The sequence below is a fragment of the Protomyctophum parallelum genome, assembly GCF_964188405.1.
Source record: "Protomyctophum parallelum genome assembly, chromosome: 9".
Lineage (NCBI taxonomy): Eukaryota > Metazoa > Chordata > Actinopteri > Myctophiformes > Myctophidae > Protomyctophum > Protomyctophum parallelum.
Window position 1 is genome coordinate 17,393,274 of NC_139706.1, and position 26,991 is coordinate 17,420,264.

Below are 26,991 nucleotides of genomic sequence, written 5' to 3' on the forward strand. Positions count from 1 at the left end.
AGTTGACATGAGTCTCTTTTCCTTCCCTCTTCCTCCAGACTTTGCTGTTCAACCCAGCCAAGCCCTTCTGGCGGGGGACAGGCAGTCAGAACGCCGACGTGGACCTCATGATGGACTGTTTTGTCTCCTGCTTCCGCATCAATCCGCACAACAACCAGCACTTTAAGGTACGTTCACACAAATTGGAGAGGCAGGAATTATTATTATTACTAGACCTGTACGTGCCCGTCGCAGTCGGCCACCGGCCTACTTGGGAACGCGGCTTGATATACAAGTACACTCCCTGGACATGACGCTAATAGTCGTATACTGCAATCCAACTCTTGATGCTCAGTACCAAGCAGGGACACATTGGGTATCATTTTTATAGTCTTTGGTATGACCCGGCCAGGGATCGAACCCGAAATGTTTAAAACTGAAACTCTTAAATGTTTCTTTAAATGTGGGTCAGGATTTAGAAGGCGTGTTTAGAATGGGCCTCGGGTCTAAATGGGACATGGTAAGGTTTATGGGTCCATGTCCCCCCTCTTGATAAGAGTACATGCTAAAAAAAACTCTTTAACTCCATTGGACCCTCAAACTGGCTGCAAAAGCAGCTAACTCCACTACCTCTCCCCCTCTCATTCAATATATTATAGTCACAATACCAATACCAACAATACTGATGAGGCAGTATTACATTGTTTTAAGATTTTCTTCATTTCCTGGGGGGAAAAAACAAAACATTTTGGAGTTGGGTGGTTTCTCCCTGACATTGAGATATTGTAATTATAGAAATGAGGATTTAGTTTCCCCCTGTCTCCCCCTGCAGGTCTGTTTGGCCGCCTCCTCTCCTTCAATCTTTCACTTTGTCCTGGTCAACTCCTTGCACAGAATCATCACCAATGTAAGTAATCTGTACACTAATGTACTGTATATGCACTGGATATAATGTGTATGGGCGAGCATACCGTATGCGTACATTATGGACAGACATAGCATACTTCATATGGGAATAATCTGTACAAGTACAGTATAGTGTCTAGGGGCATACTCTGTAGAAGTGTGTGTGTGTGTGTATGTATATATATCTATCACTGGACAACTGTACACTTGTACAGGTATGCGTTATATGGGCTTAATATGTACGTGTATTCTGTGTATGGTATACTTACGTGGTCTGTACAGATATATTATTATTACCAGGCAACTTGAATGAATTGTGTGTGTGTGTGTGCTCTCTCTCCCAGTCCCATCTGGACTGGTGGCCTAAGATTGATGCAGTATACAGCTACTCTGGAGAGCTGCGCTTCATGTTCTCGGACACGCTCAACCGGGTCATCCAGGGACTCAACACACATGCCCCTCTACGCATGACGCCGGTATGACGCAAATAAATCACATGTCAAGCACGACACACCTCGGTAGCATCCGCACAAGGCCTTTTTACTTTACACCCGTTGACGAGAAGTTCACAGTTTGAGAACTAGGGGGCAGCAGTTCACGTGTGAAACGCATGAACATGAACCGCTGAAACTTGTTTGTTTTGATATGACCTTGGTTAGTTTTTCCACAGCTAGAAAGACCTCTGTGATATGCTGTGTTCATTGGACATTGCGGCCCCCTGGTGACTCAACCAATTGTGCTGCAGCTGAACCTCTCTCTTTTCATTAGTTTTAACCCATTTAGGCCTCTGAAAGAATATATATTCAAAGATTTGTGCTGCATTTTTACGATTTTTCAAAAATAGCAGACCTACAAGCTCGTAGTGTGCCACTCGGTGGCGCGCTATGAGCTTGTAGATTTGCTATTTTTCAATAGCTAAAGCATAACATAATGCTGACACCAAAAGGGGTTAAACCTGAGGTAGATAAAAAAAAAAAAAAGGCTTCTAAATCCTGACAGTTTTCTGAAAAACATTTCAGAACATTTTTATGTCAGTGGTGCTCCACCTCTTTCATGTCAAGGACCCCCAGAATTAGCTGTATTTGGCCGCGGACCCCCATCTGAAAATATGTTGTTCCAGGGACCCCGCAAGCAAAGATTTGAGTTAAAAACGTTCTCTCTGAAAGAATAGAAATATTCAAAGATGTGCGCCACAATTTCACGTAATTTTCTTTTATAGCAGATCTACCTCTTTTTTTTATGTTTCTATGACCTCCCGGAACAGATAATGGAGTATGACAACAAAATAAAATAAGAAACATACGGAAAACCACGTCCCGAACCCATGCCATGCTAGCGTACCACGGACTGAGCCTGATGGCATCAGAGATTACATTAGGGTGCATTTAGCATCCCTTATAGTTAAGGGATGCAATAAAACGACGACCTCTGCATCCACGTGATGCATGCACTACTGTACTATACTGTACTGTTTTTTTTTATTCTATTTTTATTTTGCTAGCTTTAGTTATAACAATCATTTCTTCTTCTGTTTTCTACATGAATATAACCACATTACCATATCAAATTAAATGGGATATAAATGCTGTAAAAAATGGCAAAATATGACTCCTAACGTCGTCGAAGTGGGACTCATAAAATGTCCCCGGGACTCGTCTAAATTAAAGACCATCCCTGCATCCCGGGACTCATTACATTGAAAACCTATTTACATCACTGTGGCATATATTATACATAATGACCCCAGCCATATCAACACATGGTGCCGTTTTCTGCTCCCAACAGAGTCTCACCTTCAAGGAGAAGATGACGACCAGCCTTAAGTTCAAAGAGAAAGGCGCAGAGCTGGACACACGAAGTTACAAGTGCCTCCTCCTCGCCTTGGTCAAGCTCATCCATGCAGACCCCAAACTCATGCTGCATGTGAGTAGGGCCCGAAAAATCCATTGATTGTTCAATGGACTGAGAGACATTGATTTACAACAAAGATGGTTAGGTTCAGAAGGAGAAGAGTAGAAGTGTTTGAACTCAACTGTTGACCGACGGCAGCAAAGGGTCTGTGTCATCATGACCCCCGGTTGTGAAGTATAATATGCAGTTACGCACATAGGCATTCTATCAATTCTATAACACAATCTCTTCTCCGCTATTGCTCCCAAACAGTGGAATACAACTCCCCATTGCATTCAGAATTGTAGCCTCACTCTCAATTTATTGCCATTGTCTGAAGACTGACCTATGCAGTCTCCAGCTCACCCCTAGCACTTCACTCCCCTTGTATCTCTTCTTGATGCTAGTTTACTATGCTTCACGCCTGATCAGTCTATCCTTTTAATACTATATGGGTTTTGCGGATTCACAGTTTTGCCCGTTTACACGGAGAAGGGATAATACGGCGTTCTCAAAGATTTCCACTCTGGGAGGTGGTTTCACTTTGTTGCTTTTTCACTTTTCACCTCCTGAAAACACCGTTCTCGTCTAAAGGGACCCCAGCCAAACGATACTTTACTTTGCCGTTTTCTATGAACACCGTTCTCATGTAAAGACCTCTTGGTTTGCTATGTCTATCGCTGCGTTAGAATCCAGTGAAGCAGGCCCCAGAGATCCAGAGCAGTGCAGCAGAGCTCATCACAGGCTTGGTACAGCTGGTTCCTCTGGCCAACTCAGCCCAGCTATCCCAGGAAGCCATGGAGGTGAGACTATTCCTAATTTCTTCAATGCATTGTTTTTTTGAATAGGGAGGAATAGGGGGGCATTTACATGGAAGGATAGACCTTTATTAACATTCAGGTCTGGTAACGGCAGTAATTAATTATGATCATTTCAAAGGTGAATGAAAATGGAAACGTTAGTTAAGAAGTCTATATAGTCTGACCATTCGTAAATTAATTGATTACGGAGCGCTCTTTGACGCTGAAACCAAATTGTTCTGAAATCGGAGCGGAGTCTCGGGCCGTATTTCATTAATGCACCCTTGGTTTTACATTTCTAATTTCTTAAAGTAATGCATGAAATAATCTTCACCTTTAACTAGTGTGTAACTTTTTATCCTTCCGTTGTGTCGTGTCCTGTGTCTCCAGGCACTGTTAGTCCTCCACCAACCAGAGACCATCGAGCTGTGGAACCCTGACGGTCCCATTGAGACCTTCTGGGACATCAGGTAATTAATCATCCTCAGCGTCTCTCATGCATGTACTTAAGCGCAGTGGGCAGATATACAGCATATTGCATTAAGTCAGATACAGTACCGGTAAGTCCTTTTATGTGGTCTCTCTACCTGTAACGAAGGCTCCATATATGCCTAAACCCCTTTTGGTGTTTTAAGCATTACGTTATAATTTAGCTAAATCGTTTTTTGGTCCCTGGAACAACATATTTTCAGATTGGGGTCCGGCCAAATACAGATAATTCTGGGGGGTCCTTGACGTGAAATAGCTTGAGAACCACTGACATAGAAACATAGGTTTTTCAGAAAACCGTCATGATTTTAGAAGGCATTTAGAATGGGCTAATGTAGAAACCTTATATGTGGGTATACACGCGTGGCGTCGTCATGGTCCTACGTACGCCGTACGAGACGTGATATTTGGCCTTATACAACCCAGATATCCTCGGCGATATCTGGCTTTACAACGCAGTCGCAGACATCGTTATGCAAGAAGCTTCGACATCCCGGTTAAGTTCTAATTGGACACCACTGCGCCGGGTTCTAACTCGGGACAACCAGTTTGAGCTATATTATGCTACCTCTAGGCCACTGCCACTGCCAACCCAACTATATTATATTTGAAAATAATATAAATAACATGTAGAAACGTGCGCTGAGTGCAGATCTCTGTCAGGTCCGGGTTGCCTACCCAGGCCTTTTTTCAGTTGTGGGTTGCAGCTGTCGGGGAACCGAGGAAGTTGCGCGGGCTAATAGCTTGTACAACAAACGGTGCAACTGGCTGCGTTCTTGGTGCCCCTATGGGTAGAAGACGTGGCATTGTTTAGGCACCAAGCAGTGACATTTGTAGCATGTGGGTTGCCCTGTGCTGGTCAGGACCTCTGACTCCTGATGTCTTGGTCTGAGCTCCTTCCACATTGTGTATTCACTCCATTTATGTATTCAGTTCCCAGGTGCTATTCCTCATCTGCCGAAAGCTGATTGGTCACCAGATCGTGAATGGGACAGAGGTGCTCAAATGGCTGAGGGAGATCCTCATCTGCAGGAACAAGTTCCTACTCAAGAACAAGGTTTGATTTGATTGTATTACTACAATCAGTATATTAATATTACTATCAGTATATTACTATCAGTATATTTCTATTAATGTTTTATCAGCACTGACGCCTCGCCTGGCGCGCCGATAGAACCAGTTCTATTTTCCAAGCGGCGCCGCGCGGCAACGCGTCGCGTCGGACGGAGCCGGTGTGTGTTGGGCTTTAGTCTACAGTCCCCCATTTAATGGCATTTCTATCTCTGGGACCCCAATCAATGTTAACACTTTGAGGGCTTTAAATTGTTTAATGAACCGATCAACCCTGCTTAATACACTAATAGCTATTTGTTTAATATTTTAAAAGAAACTGCGGCTTTGTCGCAGACCTGGTGACGAGGCCGTCACGTTATGACGAAACCGGAAATCAACCCATTCTCTGGGCTGCTAAGGCTTCTGGGAAATTGAGCCCAATCCAAGCTTTGCTCTTTGTCTGTGTTATTGTCGGCTCAATAACAAATGCTGGGATTGTTTACTAGCGGTTTTTCACGGATCAAAAGTGCAAATACTTCGGCGTATGCTGCAAAGGTAATAAAACAATCTAGGCAGCGTAGAATATTTGATTAAATAGCGGGGAACGCGGGTTACGCAGTAGTCCTGTTAATTTAACTCAGAGTGTACAAATTAAACCAAATGGACCCGTTAGGGTCCATTTGATTCCATTTGTTACAGACCCTTAAGGGTACATTTGGTTCCAAACTATCATTTAGCTGGGGACCTCCTGGAACTCCCTCAAGGACCGGACCCCACTTTGGGAACCACTGAACTAGGCTAATAAACGGTGCCCCTAATAATGATTTACTAGATATACTAGTATGTTAAAATATTTTTTCTTACATTACTTTTATTGCAACACATGCTTTTATCACATGAAAAGGAATAGTTTTGACCCACAGCAGGTGCAGCTCTCCATCGTCCTGAAGAGATAAAGGTATCTCATTCTAGTTTACCAGCGGTTCTCTGTACCCAGACGTAAACATCATCCCTTTCTCTCTCCTGTCAGGAGTGTGCCACCCTGGGCAGTGGCATCCCGTTCTGCCGGCAAGCCCAGACCAAGCTGGAGGTGTGTCTGTACATGTTCCTTTGGAGTCCGGACGCCGAGGCGGTGCTGGTGGCCATGTCCTGCTTCAGACACCTCTGTGAGGAGGCGGACATCCGCAGTGCCGCCGACGAGGTGCCGGTCCAGAACATCCTGCCCAACTACGTCACCTTCAGCGAGCTGGCCTCCGTCAGCAACATGATGGGCACAGGTCAGACTGGCTGGCGGGTGGATAGGCTTACTTACTTCCCCAGGAGAAATTCAGGTATTGTGTAGTTCACACAGGCATACATCTACAAGGACTTGGTGCCGTTCAGCATGGCACATCGTTATTGATAAAAAAATAAATGCACATAACAGACGTTCACACCTTGGACATCAGGAACACCAAACCCATCAGTAATACGCTATGGTATCATAGCTGAAGTCACGCTTGTATGAAATGGCAAGCAATGAATAGGAAAACCGTTGAACTGTTATTTCCTGAGAGGACGTCACGTGTCTAAATCACCCCTATTGTACGGCAGGGGATTGCTTGTTTAGATCTCTCTCTCTGTCTCACACATACATACATTATCCTTCTATATGATATTCTTCCCATTTATCTTTTATCAGTTGTCTTTATCGGCGTGTCTATGTCTTGCTAGGCCGCTCTACGTTGCAGAAGAGAGTGATGGCCTTGCTGAGGAGGATAGAACATCCCACACCGGGGAACATTGAAGTAAGAACATCGGTTGAATCCAGTGATTCTCAGCCTGTGGGCTGGGGCCGACTTTATTGATGATATTATATTTAAATAATGAATGTTAAAGATGGAGTGCCACAATTTATTTTTATTTTTCCAGTTTTTCATGTGTCGTATGAGGTGACAGTACTTCATTAGACACCCTGGAGTCGTTTTTATGTGCAATGGTGTATTAACTTTGTATTTAGGGTTTTTTCCTGGAGGCTGAACCCTTGACAGTCAAACGGGCAAATAAAATAAACAGTAATATAGTGACATCACATTATCAGCCCCTCCCCTAACCCCTCCCCCTTTATCATACAACTACAGCTGTGGGTGCGGCTTCAGGTGGATCACCACCCATCACCACCCACCAGGCAAACCAGGCATACTTAATGAACTGGTGGGCGTGTCCACATAAAAGCATGATTTTAACAAATACTGTACACTTTTTGGAAAACGTTCTTCCTCCTTATATTATAATAATACTTGATGATCATGTTTTAGGGTGGGGAAAAAATAGTAATTTTGTTTTAAACATTGACAAATTAGTTTTTGTTGTCATCTATAAATTGAGATTTTCAAGTGGGCCCTGATCCAGAAAAGATTTATAAACGACTGGTTGAAATCATAGAAGATCAAAGATCAAACAACTCTTCTCAGTCAGACAGGAAGGCAGATTGTTAATTTGTTATTCTTCTATGGATTATGGAGTTTGTGTTCTTGAAGGTCCGTGTAGATGTTTTGAGGAGGGGAACATGGCTAGTTAAAACCCATTTTGGGCGGGAACCCCTTTTGGTGTTAGCATTATGTTATGCTTTAGCTATTGAAAAATAGCAGATCTACAAGCTCATAGCACGCCACCGAGTGGCGCGCTACGAGCTTGTAGGTCTGCTATTTGTTTTTTATCGTGAAAATGGGCACAGATCTTTGAATTCCGGTATATATTCTTTCAGAAGACTAAATGGTTTAAAGTCTTAATATGGATGGATAGATGGTTCTCAGATGAAATTCAAAACGTTCCACACTGACCAGACGGTCCATGTCATTTAGGCTTGGGAAGACACGCATGCGAAGTGGGACCAGACCACCAAACACATTCTCAACTTCCCCAAAAACAAGGGAGACGACGGGCAGGTAAGGTTTGATTTATACTGTGTTGTGTGCCGGTGACACTGAAAATAGCAGATGTACCGCAAACGCATTGCACCTGGTGTGACTTGGGAGTTTGTGGAGCCCTATTTTATTTTGCTATTCGGCTATTTTCATTGAATATTAATGCCATAGAACTGGATGATTATTTATTTTTTTACTCTTCTCTGGGCCCACCCCCGTGAAAGACAGATTTTTTAATTATCAATGGTATTTTATTCCTGGTTAAATCGGGGTGAAAAAGAAAATCGCTTTTGATCCCCAAGGGGACGTTCAAGTGTTCAAGTAGCCAAGGTACATAAAAAGCAAAGGAAATGCAACTTTTTTCTTTCTTTTTTGTTTTGCATGTTATTCCTCACTGTCTTCCAGCATTTATTCAAGAACTGCAAAAGAGAGGTTGAATGATCTACTTGCACATACATGCTGTCATCCAGCAGACAAATAGATGGCAACATTCAAGATTCCACAAAGACCCAAAAATGGATATAATTAAAATATATATTTCTTCTTCTTCTTCTTGCAATCTAACAGGATTCAAAGATGTAGTTAAATAAAATAACGGTTCCATTTGGTTTATTTTGTACACTCTCAGAGTTAAATGAACAGGACTACTGCGTAACCCGCGTTCCCGTGCATCTTGTTACCGGGGCGGACCGGGTTTTTTCCCCCCAAATCACCCAAATCACTGAATGCTCCTTTAACTAAATATAGTTTTTAATTACTTGGCCTTATGTCATTGCATTGCCATTTCAATGTTGCTCTACACAAAATCTATGACCCCCAATGGATGCCTCCTGTGACCCACATTTGGGTCCTGAATATTTTCACCTTTATTGCTGCCTACTTAATTGATTTGTTCAATCGTGCACAATTGAGGTAATTATATCAGACCTAAGGCCCCTGGGAAGGCCTATAACATCTAAATAGTTTCTATTAGGCGAATTACTCAGAAATGTATATACTGTTTAAAGCTTGAAACTGTTATGCCAGTGTTTAAATAATCCAAACCAGTGTCTTTACATTATTTATTACACATAATCAAAGTACAGATTGGTAGTATTTACAAATGGATTCAGTTTGCCTGTTGGCCTAATCTCTAGATTGCGAGAATAGCAAGATTAAACAAGACAGTAATAATCAGTCAGATCAGTCAGATCAGTGGTGATCAGGTAATTAAAACCTGTATGGAAAACAAAGAGACAGAGCAAATAGCACATTATGTTTACAGCTATTTAACTGGTAGTACTATATGCAATGATACATTGTTATTACAGAAATAGAAGAACATACCGTTAGTCCATTTAGATGTTAGATCGTGTGTTCACACGGCTCAATTCTTAGTTGCAAGGCCTATCTAAAGCTTGGTCTCAATCACTAGGATGTCTACTCAGTAGGTTGTTTTGAAGAAAAGAGAGAGAAAGGATGCCATGGTTAATTTTATGCAAGCAACATATAGCAAAAGGCATCAAAATGGTATGAATAACTCCACACACATTCTGTGCACCGACTGATGTACTGTGCACGTAGCCCATATAAGACGCTCTTCCCTTTGTCCTCTTACCGGTCACTCCGTGTCCTCGCTTGCCCCTCCCCCACAGCAGGAGTGGATCAACATGACGGGCTTCCTGTGTGCCCTGGGCGGCGTGTGCCTGCAGCAGCGCAGCACGCCGGGCCCCGCCACCTACAGCCCCCCCATGGGGCCCGTGAACGAGCGCAAGCCCTCCATGATCTCCGTGGGCTCTTGCGAGACGCCCAACTCCGCCGCTTCCGCCTCCTGCTCCGCCCCGTCGGCGGCGGCCTGCAGCGAGACTCCGCTCGGCCGCTTCCTCGACCGGCTGCTGGCCCTGCTGGTGTGCGGTCACGACCGGGTGGGCCTGCACGTGCGCACCAACGTCAAGGACCTGCTGGGGCTGGAGCTCAGCCCGGCCCTCTACCCCATGCTCTTCAACAAGCTGAGGAACAACATCGGGAAGTTCTTCGACACGCAGGGGCCGGTGAGTGGCGGCGGCGGCAGAGGGCCTTCTTGGTTGGCGGCGGTGCCGTTTTTTATTGTCATGTGCACTGCACAAATAACACCAGAAGCGATGCGAATAAGCGATATGGAAATTTGACTTAATTGTGATGTCTCATTCATGCAGGTTGATGCTTTTAGTTGTGGTAGAAAAATCAACCTAGTTTCAAAATATCCCACGGTTTTGTGACCCATTTTTCACCCGGTGTCGGAACGGAAGTGGGGAGGAGGCTCCACTTCCGCTTTATAGTTTACTCATATATAAATTATGTGAGAACAAAGCTTGCACGGAGCATTGCAGTTTTAGGGAAAACCAAACACATTTTGGATCATAAATCACTACATTTACTATATTGCTCGCTTGTCCTGCCATATCTCAATTACTGTGTAGAAATTTGGGGAAACACCTACAAAAGTAATCTAAAACCACTATGCATACTTCAAAAAAAAGCAATCAGAATAGTCAATAAGGCAGGATATCTGGACCACACCAATATACTATTTTTACAATCACACATCATGAAGCTAATGGACCTTGTTGAATATAAAACTGCACTAATTATGTTTAGAGCAAGGATAAATACTTTACCAGGTAACCTACAAAAAATGTTCAGTGACAGAGAGGGGGGCTATAATTTAAGACGAGAACTCAACTTCAAAGTACACTATGTTAAATTAAAATCGAAGAGTATGTGCATCTCAGTTTGTGGAGTCCAATTGTGGAACAGACTAAGTAACGAGGTGCAACTCAGCCCTAACATTAACCACTTTAAGAGGTCATATAAAATGATCATATTTAGGAGGTATTTAGACGAGGAGGGGCGGTGTTGACGCACTGAGTCAACACAACTGGTTGTCTGTCCTAGCACCTTTGTGCTAATTCAGCCCATTGTGGGCCTCTGGAAATATATACCTTTTATTCTATTTCTTATTTAGTTAAAGTACTGGTTTTACCAGTTGTATTGACTTTATTTCTATTATTTTCCGAGATTGTTTTTTATTTTATTTTATTGCTCTATTTTTCATGTCTTCCTTTAAGCAATGATAAACCGGGTTATTATAAATGTATATATACTATTAAGTTATAAGGGTAAAAAAACCCAGGGGGGTAGGGGCCAAATAAGTTTAACACTTCACCCTACTCCCTTTCGGACATTGTTACGAGTATTTTCTCTTTCGTTTCAGTGTTTTTTGTGTATTTGACTTCAAATAATGTTCGAAATAAACTCATTCATTCATTCATTCATTCATTCATGACCTCTCTTCCGTTGGCCCAGACTGTATGATGAAGCGTTTGGAAATCGCGGAGGCAACAGTCTGGTAACGCGAGACTACTTGACGGGGGACGTTTTTCCAGTAGGACGTAGTGCATGGAAGGAACACGTTATTCCAACCAGTTCCTTTCCCCTCCATCAGCCACCCCGGGCTGACCAGGGGGAGGCAGTATAGAGACCAGGATTACAGCATTTTTTCATGAGGGTATCTTACACAGAACACGTCCCCGGTGTCCACGGTGGGAATCTAACCCATGACCTTCTAGCTGTAAGCTAGCGACTGCACCACTGTGCCCCCTAGATCAGTTTTTTCCTGCAAAAAAAGATTTGGTTTGGGGGAAAATGTAGACCACTGGGGGGGGGGGGGTTCCCGGTCAACAAAGTACATACTGTGGGATTTAAGTGCTAGCCGTGCTGCAGAAGGCACATGCTGCGTGTTTGTCAGAGAAGTGTCGATGAAGTGTCTTATCAGTGACACTGTGTTTGTTGTGTGCCACTGCTTCAGGTCCCCATCAATGACACCAACACCCAGTTTGTGGAGCAGACCATTGCCATCATGAAGAACCTGCTGGACAGTCACACTGAAGGCAGCTCTGAACACCTGGGACAGGCCAGCATCGAAACCATGATGCTCAACCTGGTCAGGTCAGTTTGTGTGCTGCGTGTGCATGAAGGAAGAGGAGGAACATCCGCACACCAGTTTGTAGAGCTCCGAGACTTACTTTATTTATTTATTTATTTTCAATTCAATATAGTAAGATTTGATAAAGATATTGTCTAAAAATTGCTTTATTGAAGGCTTTCTTACAATGTTACAATTGAGGCATATAGAATAATTATGTTCTTATCAAGAGTGATTTACAAAGCGCACGGTCAAACTCTTAAGCCCAAACCACACCAAAGGGTCGGGTTTGGGACCAAACGTTTAAGGTAAACGGTGAACCACACCAATGCATCTCCTTGCAACTCAATGAGTTGAATTATGGGGGTTTACCTTAACAACCGTTTTGCCACCCCCAACGCGACCCTTTGGTCAAACAAGGTAGCCATTTGTAATAACACCAAAGCAGCACAAACCAGTAAAACCAGTAAGGATATATCAAACATCATGATATTCTCTCTCTCTCTCTCTCCCTCCCTCCACCTCCAGATACGTCCGTATCCTTGGCAACATGGTCCATGCTATCCAGATTAAAACCAAACTATGTCAGCTGGTGGAGGTGATGATGGAGAGGAGAGATGACCTTTCCTTCTGCCAGGAAATGAAGTTCAGGTGAGTGTGTCTTATGTTACAGCACCACCTGCAGGGCTGGAGGCCATTGCCACCTTTTCTGTCCATGTATAACATGGTATAATTTGTGTTTTCATATTTGTTATGTTAGGGGTCTCAACAGAACGCAATGTGTTGACTGCGAAACAAGGCTGTATAAATAAATACATGAATAGACGTACTTTGTAGAACTGGTGGGTGGCCTGGAATGCTGGAGGTTCATTGTCTCTTCTCTTTAGAAACAAGATGGTGGAGTACTTGACTGACTGGGTGATGGGGACCTCAAACCAAGCCGCTGATGATGACATCAAGTGTCTGACAAGGTGCATCTTGGTTTCATGTTCCTGTGCATTCACCTACTGTCCGAGCTGGAATGCCATTTGAATGCAATTAATTAACTACCTCAAACAATAGAAAACCAGCAGTAACGCCTACTACAGGTCTACGAAGAACGATGTGGAAAATTACTATCTTCAGTGTTGTATTCTGAAGCTTTGGGCTCATCCTTAATATTGCGCGTAAATTGAGTTTGCAATGTCATTTTAGCTTGACGCTAAATGAGAAATACTCCAAAAAAGGCTAACTGCGAGTGTTTCTGTATTCCGGTGGTTTTGTAGGGACTTGGATCAGGCCAGTATGGAGGCAGTGGTGTCTCTCTTAGCTGGCCTGCCCCTGCAGCCTGAAGAAGGAGATGGCGTAGAACTAATGGAGGCCAAGTCCCAGCTCTTCCTCAAGTAAGGATTGAATGGATCAGTCGCTGTTTGTCATGCTGTAGTTACAGTATGTGTCCTCTCTGTCCACCCGCAATGAACCCATCACAATCTATATTCTAAAATATATTCTATGTTGTAAAAGGGGTTCATTCGAATGACGGGTGCGGCATGTAAATGAGGAACAACATCATTCGTAATTCTCTCCACACATGGAATCAACCCATTTAAGCCTGACGTCGCAATTAAAAAAAATGTCTTCTGAATCAGTCCAGTTTTCTGAAATAAATAATTTCACGATTTTTCAAAAATAGCAGACCTACAAGCTCATAGCGCGCCACTCGGTGGCGCGCTATGAGCTTGTAGATCTGCTATTTTTCAATAGCTAAATTATAACACAATGTTTAAAACACCAAAAGGGGTTCCCTCCCAAAATGGGTTAACATTAAAAAGCCTGGCAGTGGCAAGGCGGGATCTACAAGGGGAAAAACGTTCCCAGCTCCATTTTGCTCCAACGTCCAATCTAATAAAGCAAGTGAACATCGAATGAAAGTTAAGTTGCTATTATCGTCAGTATGGTGGTGTTTGAGAGCATTGTCTTCCTGCTGTGGCGTGTCCGCGTCGTTCCCAGGTACTTCACGCTGTTCATGAACCTGCTGAACGACTGCAGCGAGGTGGAGGACGACGGGCAGCCGGTGGGCGGCAGGAAGAGAGGCATGTCGCGCCGCCTGGCGTCTCTCCGACACTGCACCGTCCTCGCCATGTCCAACCTGCTCAACGCCAACGTGGACAGTGGCCTCATGCACTCCATAGGTAATTAAACCCCCTATGTGGCTATTGACGTTATTGACGTAATGAATCAATAAATCCCTTATGGCATATTGACGTAATTGACGTAATCGTTTAATCCCCTGTAATCGGGAGCTTAATATAACAAAATGTAGCAACTTTTAGCTTGTTGGGCTAACGGCCGATGTAATCTACCCAAAACCGGCCGAAATCCGCGCGTGCACGGTTGATCACGCATGTGCGCGGTCTTTATGTGCATCGCTGTGTAAAATGCGATATTTTGGGCTTGATTAGAGCTTAATTTGACGTAGTTATTAAAATAAACAATGATCACTTAGCATCACCGGACATCTGATAGTGCTGCACAGTCCAAAGCTAGTACCGGATGTTGTTGTTCCTTAAACCGGAAGTGACATCGTCAGATTCGCTCTATTTGGTGAGGTCAAAATCGGCATAATGGTGACGTTACCGCCACCTTCAGGACTCAGTGTCTAATACTATAGGATTGCCGTGTGAGAATGAGATGTGTGTATATCAAAGATTTTTCTTTTGGCATTAAAATGACGAATTAAACATATAAATAGTGCAGGCAGAAGGCACAATCCACTGTTAATTAGGCTGGCCATAAGCCAGTTAACCCTCGCTTGGTCTTCAACCAGCCAAAATTCTCACATGTCTCCCCCCTGCTCCGCTCCCTCCTCTGGCTCCCGGTCGCTGCCCGCACAGAATATAAAACTCTGATGCTGGCATTCAAAGCAACCAAAGGTATGGATCCCCCATATCTTGCAAGTATGATTGAACCCTACAAACCCTCCCGCGCACTCGGATCAGCCAACGCAGGGAAGCTGGAAGTACCCTCACTAAAAACGCTGGGACAATGCTCCACACGTCCCAGACTCTTCTCCCTTCTGGCTCCAAAACTGTGGAATGCACTTCCCATTGCAGTCAGAACTGCAGCATCACTCCCAATCTTCCGCCGTAGTCTGAAAACCCACCTTTTCAGACTCCATCATGGCCCATAGCACTTACCCTACCCCCTTAGATAGCACTTCCGTAGACTTAGATAGCATTTGATACAGACTTATAGCATGTTATGTAGACAGCACTATAATTGCATTGTATATAGTCATAGCACGCCATAGTACATATGTATAGCATAGTAGTATATATGTATAGTTTCATTATATAGATATTCCACTGTTACTTTCTTAGCTTACGCATGTTTCATGATAAATGCTTTTATGTGATGTATTCCCATGCTTTTGTTCTTGCTTAATGTAAGTCGCTCTGGATTAAGAGCGTCTGCTAAATGCCTAAATTGTAAATTGAACTACCGTTGACGATTTTGAAGTAATTAATCAAAAAATCCAGAACTTCCGTTGACGAGATTGACATTGTTTTATTCCCTATAATCGGGGGCTTTGTTTTAAATAATGTAGCAACTTTTAGCATGTTTGGCCAACGGCCGTTGTCCTCTAACTAAAACCGTCCGAAATCCATATTTCAGCATAGCATAGCTGCGTAAAATGCGATATTCGGGCTTGATTAGAGCTTAATTTGACTTAGATATGAAAATATAAATGATAATCGCATAGCATCGTGGACAGATGACTGTGTAACACAGTGCAGAAAGATAGCGGATGTTTTGATGTTCCGTTTAACCGGAAATGACGACACCCGATTCGGTAAAATGGTGAAGTTACCACCACCATCAGGACTGGGTGTCCTAATATACTATATGATTGCCCCGTGAAAATGAGATATAGTGTGTATATCATGGATTTGTTTTACATTAAAATGATGAATTAAAAGATATGAATTGAGCTGGCAGAATGCACTGAAAAGCTGCTATTGGGGGTGGCAGTCCAAGGGTTTCAAATAAAATGCTCTGTAGATGAAGTCAGGTTCAACCGTCTGTGCTCCCACCAGGCCTGGGTTATCACAAAGACCTCCAGACACGAGCTACGTTCATGGAGGTGCTGACCAAGATCCTACAGCAAGGGACGGAGTTCGACACCCTGGCCGAGACGGTGCTGGCCGACCGCTTCGAGAGACTGGTGGAACTCGTGACCATGATGGGAGACCAGGGAGAGCTACCCATTGCAATGGCACTAGCCAACGTGGTACCGGGTTCTCAATGGGTGTGTGATGCTATATAATCAATACTGGCCGGCCTTCACTCGACTGTATTTAGTCATGTATTTAATATCTCACGTGTGTATTTTGCGCTTTTGTTGTAAATTGACTGTACTGGACCCCGGTGTCCGTTAGGAACGCACAGTCGCACACCTCTCCAGTTGTGCACTACGCATACTGTCTGTGTGTCTGTCTCTTTTATGCCCAAATATTGAGATCTCTGGATCTGTCCGTGTGTGTCCCTTTTATGCCTATATATATATATATATATATATATATATATATATATATATATATCTATTCTATATTGGAGAAGTTGTACCCAACACATGGCAAGAAACCCAAAGCCACAACAGCTACGTCGCTATTGAAACACCCACAACACCATCTTACACACTACACTCACACGGCAGTGACGTCACACACTTACCTTTGCAGTGTTGCAACGCTATCTCCTCCTATCGCGCCCAACGCCAAAACTCGACACCACCCGCCAAACACTGGCACTGGCACTGCCACCAAAAATGCCTCCCTTCCACACTCACGCCGCCAATGCATTTGTTTACTACAAACATTATCGCCCGAAGCACCCACACCCCCGGAACACTGTTGCCCTTTCACCACGCTAAATTCGCCAGGTCTATGCAGAAAATTCATTCACAAGCCCACAAATGCCATTCAAATGCCATTCAACACACACTACGACTCGCTTACAATTCGCAAACCTGGCAACTACTACCCCGTCTTTTAAGTCACTCCCCTGTGCTGCTCTGATCTCCGAGTCTCCCTGACAGTCCTGTCCGCAGGAGAAAAACACAAGGAAGGAGAGGAATCTTCGCCTCACGATTTTGCTTATTCCTTCTAAATCACTGTATATAAAATATCGCTTACTCAGCGAAACTCTTAGTTACGTCAACATTGTTCTTCCACACTACTTGGTTTGTTCCAAACTATTACAATTACACCGTTCGAATTCGCCATTTCGCCTGCCGAGTACTTTTCATTGCGCACACACACACGCACACACACACACACAGACACACACACACACACACACACACACACACACAGGAATAGCCGTGCAGCCTATACACGGCGCCAGCGAGACAGGACGTTATAATCTTGAGTTTCATTAAATAACTGTCTTTCTCCGCACGCGCACGTGCGCACACAACATTATTCAACTGAAATGCGTAACGCCAATATTGGGCTAATATAGGTAATATGCTACCAATATGTGGGGAGCCTACAGGGATTTACCCACGGAATTAATATATATATATAATCATCTATACCAGGGCTGCCCACACTTTTTTTACTTCACAGCTACTTTCAAAACGACCAGCAAAATAAAACTATCATCCCATTGGTTTTTATTTTTGGTATTTGACTTTGCTACTGATGATTGTACGCAACAACAAGTATTGCATTGTGTGTTTGAGCTGACAGGCCCTTTTTGATGTCAATCAAGTCATCTCAGGTCATCTCAAGCGGCAGATGCAAAAATCGTTTTTTATATTAAAATTATATATATTTTTAGGGCCATGTCATGTGGTCTACCTGCAAAGCCTTTGTGATCTATACTGGTAGATCGTGATCTACCTTTTGGGCACCGCTTAACGTCAGATCAGCCGTTTTGTCGGTCAGCGCCAAAAATGCTCCCCGACAGCATAATCGGAGCAAATACCAGTGGGTAGCAGTGTGTATGAGCCATAAAGTGTTGACTACAATACACTAATAAGGACACATAATAATAACTAATAACCCATCCGTTACTACATGTGGAGTCACCTCCCGCAATTTCCTTCTTCCCATAGTGCGCGGCAAGGTAACTGGGATGAGCGGCCGCGAAGCGCCCGCGAAATTCTAGTATATATGGAGATCCCAACCGCTGATATGACCATGTACCGGTTATGAGAACATATTATTGCAATTATTATTACAATATTGCTGAACCTTCAGACCATGCGGCACGGTCACTCGGGTCGCCTGCGACACGCACGGCGTGTTTGAAGTCGAACGGTCGCAGGGTTCTCGAGATATGCGAAAGAATGTTACACATGTGCACACACGGAGAGATTTGGTTAATTTATTGAGGGATTTGATAGTCTGTAGTCAGTTTTGTGTCCGGCACATAGACTGTAAAAAATATGGACAAAGCGTTCCGCGGGTCTAACATGAACGTAAAATGAAGCCTGTCAGTCCTTGAATTGTACATCGCCATCTTTCTAGATCCGTTTGGGCCCAGCTGGCCATTGGCTGGCCCAGACAACGAGGCGGGACTTCCCCCCTTCTTCTCCGTTGGTTTTTATTTTTACTCGAGTGGGTGGGGAATCCCGATCATAGACTGTAACGGTAGCCACGCCCCTCAGAGCATACGTGACTTTATGGTCATTTTTTTTATAAATGGGACCATAATTTTCCAAAAAGAATATTATGACATTAGAAATGAGACTTTAAACTAGTGACTGGAAGCAGAAAGTATTCATGACCATGTTTATTAAGGTAATACAGTCTAGGTTAAGTTGGGCCCAAATACATGGACTTCTATGGGGATATGGGGTTTTTTTGGGCTCAATGACGGCGCCACGACAGGCCATTATATGAACTTTCAGGAAATCCCGATTTCCTTAGTAGCTTCACAAGATATCTGTCTGACTGCCCCCCTGGTCCGGCATCATGTTTTTTTTTCTATGTCTCTAAAATAAACAGCCCTTTACAGTGGCTCCCTTGATAGATAATTAGTATTGATGAAAGGGTGGTGGCTAACGGAGCAAGAATTTCCTTCAGGCAGTACATGAAATAATGTTTGACTCATCCAAAAAAAGACATTTGGCACAAATGGCTTCTGGTTCCAATGTTGTCCACCGTCAAAGTATTCAATCAATCAATCAAACAAGTATTAGGTACCCTTATCCCACAATCGTGGGATAAAAAAATCACACCCGTGTGAACTGAGTGGTGCAGCCCTCTCTCTCTCTCTCTCTCTTCTCTCTTCTCTCTTCTCTCTCTCTCTCTCTCTCTCTCTCTCTCTCTCTCTCTCTCTCTTCTCTCTTCTCTCTGGCGCCCCCTACTGGTACCCTATAGTCATATACTCGTGCTCATGGCCACATAGGTGTACACGGACATTGCTGGTTCTACACTCAAATGTAGAAAAAAAATGTATTACTTCTAGTATTACTCTGACTAAATCGTTTTGGAATTGTTGTGCTTCACTTCTACAGTATGTCACCAAATTTGTGTGAGTTTCAGTTATAGAATAGATTCAGTGCATCCATGGTTACTGGCTACGTTCTTCACGTTCAGATTCAAAGTTTTGTTCAGGCTGAGGTAAAAAAATGTTGAATTCCTGCTGAAGCTTACCTGCTGTCACTCTATTCCCTGGTGATATGACTACAACAAAACCTGATCTACCTTGGAGCTATTTTTACTCATTGGTTTTGGTCATTGGTCATTTTAGGGGAAAAGTCTCAAAAACAGCCTAGGCCTTAATTAACCGAACATCTATTAACCTGCTATCCACAGCTAAAGGTTGGACAGAGAAGCCATACTGTTGCTTATTTTTGGCTAGACTGCAACAGTCGGACCAGCCTCCTAAAAGTGAATGTCTCTGACTGACTAAAAAACTAGCCAATTTCAAATTATATAAGCAAGTCTATGGCACTCTAATCTCTGCATGTTCTGTTCTGTCCTCAGGACGAGCTGGCCCGTGTGCTGGTGACGTTGTTCGATTCCCGGCACTTGCTCTACCAGCTTCTGTGGAACATGTTCTCCAAAGAAGTGGAGCTGGCGGACTCCATGCAGACTCTCTTCAGAGGAAACAGCCTGGCCAGCAAAATAATGACCTTTTGTTTCAAGGTGAGAATGCGCAACATGGAAATCAGGTACACATTATTACAGTACCACCACAAAAAAAAGAAAGGAAATTAGTCACACTGCTGCGTTGTTTTCGCCGGCAGTCCTTGCAGACTGATGTTTTTTGCGAAAAAATATTAATAGCAATTAATTTTTTTATTATTTACTATAGTCCTACTAGACCCCAAGAAATTACATCTGGCCACAGAAGATCACAGGATCTACTGAATGTGAAGGTAGCCTACTGGGGGGAAGCCACACTGTGTGTCATAGGCTCAATATGTCAGTTTGACACATTCAGTAGATCCCATGATCTTTTGTGGCCAGATGTCTAGTAGTCTAGTAGGACTATAGTAAATAATACAAAAATAAATCGCTATACATTTTTGTAAAATAATACATATTTAGCCCAGGGCTCGAATGCCCCCGCCCCCCTATCAAAAACAGCTAAAATCCCTAAAACGAACGAAAGCAGCAAATAAATAAAAAAATACACTCACCTTTTACTTTATCTAATAACAACCTAAAACATGAACCTTGGTTGAAAAAAACTAAAGTTGTTAAACGCTGAATACCGTGTCGTACATATTTCATATTAGAATGTCTTCTGATCAACATGAACTACTGAGCGGGGAAGGGGAAACGTTACACTTAATCCCTGTGCATGTGCCTTTAGGTGTACGGTGCGGCCTACTTGCAGAAGCTACTGGAGCCGCTGTTACGAGGGGTCATCACCACCGCTGAACACATCAGCTTTGAAGTGGACCCCACCAGGTAAAAGTGCCCCCCCACAACCCACCATGAAACCCTTTGATGTTGCTGACCAGTGCAACACTAGTTTACTGAAGTATTGTATGTGATGTTAATCATGTCTTCTGGTGCAATTTGGTTTATAGGCCTACGAGTGCATATTGTGTGATATGAAATGAAACATTCACCATAATAAACACGGCCTCGGTCTCATCATGTCAGCAATGTAACATAATGGCTTGGCGAGGCGAGCACAAATGGTTGCTCCGGTGGTGGAGCCTTTCCATTCATATATGTTTGGCTCAGCATCAGCTATCAGCGTTTTTGTGTTTCATGTTACGCTACGCTGCTGACCCGACATTTCCTTGGAGGGAGAATGCGTGCCATTGCGATTACAAATACAAAAAATGTGTCCGTCCTTGTAAACTTTGCGCGAGCGACCAGCAGACAACAACCTAGTGGCCCTTGGAATAATTTTCTAAAACATAAAAGAATGTACAAAGTTTTTTTTTTCTTTTTTTTTTAGAGAGAAAGTTACAGGTATGATGTGTGCAATATATAAAGTGCTAGATTATCATAATGACAGTAATCCTAAATTATATTCTATCATATTCAAGGGCTTTTGGAGAGACATTAGACAGACTTGCAGTGTGTGTGTGTGTTTGTATTTTCAGCTAGTGCTCGTTGACGCTCGTTCTGTCAAATAGGTCTATTCTAAGGTATAGACATACAGTGCCTTCGGAAAGTATTCACACCCCTTCACTTTTACCACATTTTGTTTTGTTACAGCCTCATTTCAAAATGGATTAAATTCGTTTTTTTCCTCATCAATCTACACACAATACCCCATAATGATGAAGTGAAAAAAGTTTTCTCAAATATTTTGTTAATTTATAAAAAATAAGAAACTGGAAAAACACATGTACATAAGTATTCACACTCTTGACTTAGTACCAAGTTGAGGCACCTTTGGCAGCAATTACAGCTTTAAGACTTTTTGGGAATGATCCTACAAGCTTGGCACACTTGAATTTGGGGTATTTTCCCCCTTTTTCTCTGCAGATCCTCTCAAGCTCTGTCAGGTTAGACGGGGAGCGTCGCTGAACAGCTATTTTCAGGTCCTTCCAGAGATGCTCAATGGGGTTCAAGTCTGGGCTCTGGCTGGGCCACTCAAGGACTTTCACAGAGTTGTCCTAAAACCAATCCTTCGTTATCTTAGCTGTGTGCTTGGGGTCGTTGTCCTGTTGGAAGGTGAATCGTTGACCAAGTCGGAGGTCCTGAGCGCTCTGGAGCAGGTTTTCATCCAGCATGTCTGTACACTGCTCCATTTATCTTTCCCTTTATCCTGACAAGTCTCCCAGTTCCTGCCGTTGAAAAACATCCCCACAGCATGATGCTGCCACCACCATGCTTCACCGTAGGGATGGTATTTGCCAGGTGATGGGTGCCTAGTTTCCTCCAGACCGAAGCCTCTCCTCAATAAAAGGCACATGACAGCCGGGCGTCACAGCGCACTTGGAGTTTGCCAAAAGGCACCTAAACGAGACTCGGACCATTATTAATAAGATTATCTTGTCTGATGAAACCAAAATAGAGCTTTTTGGCCTGAATGCCAAGCATTACGTCTGGAGGAAACCAGGCACCGCTCATCACCTGGCAAATTCCATCCTTACGGTGAAGCATGGTGGTGGCAGCATCATGCTGTGGGGAGAACAAGTCTTCCAGGAACTGGGAGACTTGTCAGGATAAAGGGAAAGATGAATGGAGCAGTGTACAGAGACATCCTGGATGAAAACCTGCTCCAGAGCGCTCAGGACCTCCGACTTGGTCAACGATTCACCTTCCAACAGGACAACGACCCCAAGCACACAGCTAAGATAACGAAGGGTTGGTTTTAGGACAACTCTGTGAAAGTCCTTGAGTGGCCCAGCCAGAGCCCAGACTTGAACCCCATTGAGCATCTCTGGAAGGACCTGAAAATAGCTGTTCAGCGACGCTCCCCGTCTAACCTGACAGAGCTTGAGAGGATCTGCAGAGAAAAAGGGGGAAAATACCCCCAATTCAAGTGTGCCAAGCTTGTAGCATCATTCCCAAAAAGTCTTAAGGCTGTAATTGCTTCCAAAGGTGCCTCAACTTAGTACTAAGTCAAGAGTGTGAATACTGGCCCAGGCCGTAGCGTAACGGTCTGGGCACCGGACTGGTGATCCAGTCGCGGTGTGCCGCGGGTTCGACTCCCGAACCCGACACGGCCTTTACCGCATGTCATCCCCCCATCTCTCTCCCGTTTCCTGTCAGCCTACTATCTGTCCCTTAAAAAATCAATAAAAGGCGTAAGCCGCAAAATAATATATAAAAAAAAAAAAAAAGTGTGAATACTTATGTACATGTGTTTTTCCAGCTTCTTATTTTTAATAAATTAACAAAATATTTGAGAAAACTTTTTTCACTTCATCATTATGGGGTATTGTGTGTAGATTGATGAGGAAAAAAACGAATTTAATCCATTTTGAAATGAGGCTGTAACAAAACAAAATGTGGTAAAAGTGAAGGGGTGTGAATACTTTCCGAAGGCACTGTATATCACCCTGTGCTCATACTGTGCACAAATGTATTAGTACTCAACATTTGGTACCAAAAAAGTGCAAACCTCCATGCATGAACGCGCCTGAATTGATTCATGAACGATTATACATGCTCTTGCATGTATACCGCCCGCCTGCAGTTGCAGCTTTAGGCCAGTAGGGTAGGGCGTCATCACCGTTCCCAGCGCTCTAGGGGCCTGGCTTTCCCAAATGGAATAACAAGGAAGTGAACGGTGACTGAGATTTAGCGATCACGTGATCTCATGTTTCTCTGTGTGTGACCGAGAGTGAATTGGTGACTGACCATTCATATGTTAACCCATTTTGGACTGAGGTCGACTAAAAAAGAAAAAGGCTTCTAAATCTTAACATTTTTCTGAAAAATGTTTCTATGTCGGTGGTGTTCAACCTTTTTTCATGTCAAGGACCCCCAGAATTATCTCTATTGGGCCACGGACTCCCATCTCAAAATATGTAGTTCCAGGGACCCCCCAGAAGCAAATATTTTAGTTAAAAATGCTCGCTCTGAAATATATATTCAATGATTTATGCCACATTTTAACGATTTTTCAAAAATAGCAGACCTACAAGCTCGTAGCGCGCCACCGAGTGGTACGCTACGAGCTTGTAGGTCTGCTATTTTTGAGCTTGTAGATCTCAAGGCTTTCAACATATCTTTTTTTTATTGTATTTGTAATCGGTGCACTGCATATACAATACATAATTGCCCCTGTGTGTGTGTGTGTGTGTTGGTTCTCAGGCTGGAGCAGGGGGAGAACTTGGAGGAGAACCAGAGGAACCTGCTGCAGATCACGGAGCGGTTCTTCCAGGCCATCATCGGCTCCTCCAGCGAGTTCCCCCCGCAGCTCCGCAGCGTCTGCCACTGTCTCTACCAGGTACGGTACCTTACATCCACCCGCCATGCCCACCCACGCCACTTCCACCTTCAGCTGCCTTCATCTGTGTGTGTGGGGGTGTGTGTGTGTGTGTGTTCGTGTTCGTGTGCGTGTGTGTGCGTGTGCGCGCTCTTTCTCCCACTGGCACATTTCCAGCTACTCTGAGGTGCCCCTTTATGCTGCTGCACACGCTGCTGGATCAAGACACACACACACACACGCACACGCACACACGCACAGACACGCACACACTCTCTTAGTAGGAAAGCCAGTTAGTAGGAAAGCCTGCCTTTGTGAGTGTTGGTGCTTCAGAATAGGCAGCCTGCGGCGGCTGCTGCCACACCCTCGCTAAGGACGCTACAATGCTCTGCTCTCTCATACTGACCAATTTGCCTATAGATGGTTTCATCCAAACACTCATTTTCCAAATCAGGTCCGACGCCATTAAAGCCCCAACCACATTAGCTGTCATCTCACCAGTTTATCATAATGTAGATAACAAATGGTAACAGTCGGGAAGAGCGAGAAACCCACAAGATATTTCTCCCACTTTACGTTTTTTTTCCCCCGCCACAATACCTAATGGACATTATAGCTAGTTAGCTATAAGCTTACAGCTGGCCAGCAAGTCCTTCTCGTATTTATTTAATATACACAAAACCAGAACAAAGTTCATATGGGTTGTAACTTTCCTGAAGGTGGTGGTGTTTGAAACCGTCTATCTGCTCAATGGTGGCCAAAAGACTGTATCACTGATTTGCATTGGGTCATTTCGTTACACATTTCAACATGGCTTTTTGAACCACAGCTCTTTAACAGTGGTGCAGTATGTCCAATGGAATAGGAGAGTCAAGTAATGTTGATTTGGGGCTTTTTGTTGTTGTTGGGTTTTGGTATTTTTCTTTTTTCTTTTTTGATACTTTAACCATCCCCCCCCCCCCCCCCCCCTCTTTCGCTTTCCTCATGGCAAGTGCTGTGCGCACTAACTCAGTCCACGTGCCATACTACTATACACAATGCTGCTGAAGTTAAAACCACGCAAAAAGCATGCATGAACCACGCATCTAACAACCTCCCAGTGGGCAGTGACTAAAACTCTTCGGAAAGCAGTTCCTCAAAGTACTGTCTTGTCCAACGTCTGCTATATGTGGACACCCAAGTGTGTGTGTGTGTGTGTGTGTGTGTGTGTGTGTGTGTGTGTGTGTGTGTGTGTGTGTGTGTGTGTGTGTGTGTGTGTGTGTGTGTGTGTGTGTGTGTGTGCGTTTCTGTGTGTGTGCATGTGTGCGTTTCTGTGTGTGCGCGTGTGTGTAGCTGGTGCTGTGAACATGATTTTGCTCATCTCTGTTCTATAGGCAACTTGCCACTCTCTACTGAATAAAGCAACAGTTAAAGAAAAAAAGGAAAACAAAAAAGCAGTAAGTTCAGAGAACCTTCTACCCCCTAAAGCAAAAAATAAGCCTTTTTTTTGCATTTCTGTTCATTTGATTTCTTTCATTATATCTATTTTATATAATATATACACAAATACACATACGTTACATTTTTGATTTGGTTTAACTCTGGATGTTTTCATTTTATTTATTTTTCTCCATAGTGTGCAACCTTCTTTTTAAATCATCATACTAATACCGGCACAGAGTCTCTTCCATTTATTTTTTTTATCTTGTTTTTTCCGATTAACAACTCTCCAAAAACCAGTAGCATTCTTCTCACAATACTGTATCTCACTTTTTGTTTTTCATTAGTCTTTCTTATCTTTCTTTCTAGTCACGGCTGTTTGCTCTCCAGGAGAAAACTGATTCTCAGAACATTTCATCTGCATCAAAATGTTTCATTGTTGTTGAGAAAATCACATACCACCATTTGCATAACTATTCCAATGGGAGATTTTTCAATCCCCTTCTCACGCACACGCACACACACACACACACACACACACACACACACACACACACACACACACACACACACACACACACACACACACACACACACACACACTTACTTTACTTTCTTTGTTTGTTTGGATTTTCAGTCTAAAACATAAATTAGGTTAAATTCCACATATATTAGAGTATAAAAAGAAAGCAATGCAAGATCAATCATAATCAGTTTAGTCTAAATGCGACACGCACGGGCACACACGCACACACAAACTGAGACATGAACATTGGCTTTGGATGAAATGTTCTGAAAGTGACTGATTTCATGGGGTTTAACTGGGTTGACTGGTCCAGAACCAGAATTGGAATGGAAGAGAAAGATCACCAATGGAACACGAGGACGCTTAGTTATTCCTTTTGACCTTGGACCCCTTGGCTTAGACCTACTGTAACATCTAACATGTTTTCAATTATTCTACATCCTACATCATAAGGCCAATGATGTGGCGACGCAAAACTCTCCGATCTTTGGCATCGAGCTCATGAAATAAAGTCGTTTTCACATAATAATTCTGAGAATTACAAACGTCAAACAAATTGTCCAAGCTCAAAGGGGAATGACATGGCTTGTGTTTTTGGGTTGAGTTTTCTCTTGTTGGGTTGTAGAGGACTTACCATCAATTCAAAACAACTCGGTGCTTTTTCGGGGGGTGTGTGTGTGTTGGCCTGCTGGCTGGCTATAGCTGGCTGCTGAGTGCCGCTTTTAGTGAGGCTTA

At 43.5% G+C, this 26,991-nt stretch overlaps 1 protein-coding gene across 13 annotated transcripts in view; it reads left to right on the plus strand.

The window, feature by feature from the left end:
• The window catches only part of nf1a (neurofibromin 1a), a 118,696-nt gene that overhangs the window by 23,673 nt on the left and 68,032 nt on the right, over positions 1 to 26,991 (plus strand). For 3 of the 13 annotated variants that reach the window (XM_083773862.1, XM_083773864.1, XM_083773868.1), the window contains exons 10-30: positions 39 to 167; positions 812 to 886; positions 1,230 to 1,361; positions 2,671 to 2,808; positions 3,465 to 3,578; positions 3,966 to 4,045; positions 4,998 to 5,121; positions 6,148 to 6,448; positions 6,831 to 6,904; positions 7,961 to 8,044; positions 9,658 to 10,053; positions 11,850 to 11,989; positions 12,495 to 12,617; positions 12,854 to 12,937; positions 13,232 to 13,348; positions 13,956 to 14,137; positions 16,043 to 16,254; positions 19,946 to 20,107; positions 20,781 to 20,878; positions 24,197 to 24,332; positions 25,685 to 25,747. In XM_083773862.1, coding sequence (XP_083629988.1) covers positions 39 to 167; positions 812 to 886; positions 1,230 to 1,361; positions 2,671 to 2,808; positions 3,465 to 3,578; positions 3,966 to 4,045; positions 4,998 to 5,121; positions 6,148 to 6,448; positions 6,831 to 6,904; positions 7,961 to 8,044; positions 9,658 to 10,053; positions 11,850 to 11,989; positions 12,495 to 12,617; positions 12,854 to 12,937; positions 13,232 to 13,348; positions 13,956 to 14,137; positions 16,043 to 16,254; positions 19,946 to 20,107; positions 20,781 to 20,878; positions 24,197 to 24,332; positions 25,685 to 25,747 — 2,964 coding nt within the window. The remainder of the gene's footprint in view (positions 1 to 38; positions 168 to 811; positions 887 to 1,229; positions 1,362 to 2,670; positions 2,809 to 3,464; positions 3,579 to 3,965; positions 4,046 to 4,997; positions 5,122 to 6,147; positions 6,449 to 6,830; positions 6,905 to 7,960; positions 8,045 to 9,657; positions 10,054 to 11,849; positions 11,990 to 12,494; positions 12,618 to 12,853; positions 12,938 to 13,231; positions 13,349 to 13,955; positions 14,138 to 16,042; positions 16,255 to 19,945; positions 20,108 to 20,780; positions 20,879 to 24,196; positions 24,333 to 25,684; positions 25,748 to 26,991) is intronic. The other 10 variants (XM_083773869.1, XM_083773871.1, XM_083773870.1 and 7 more) reach the window with 7 other exon arrangements.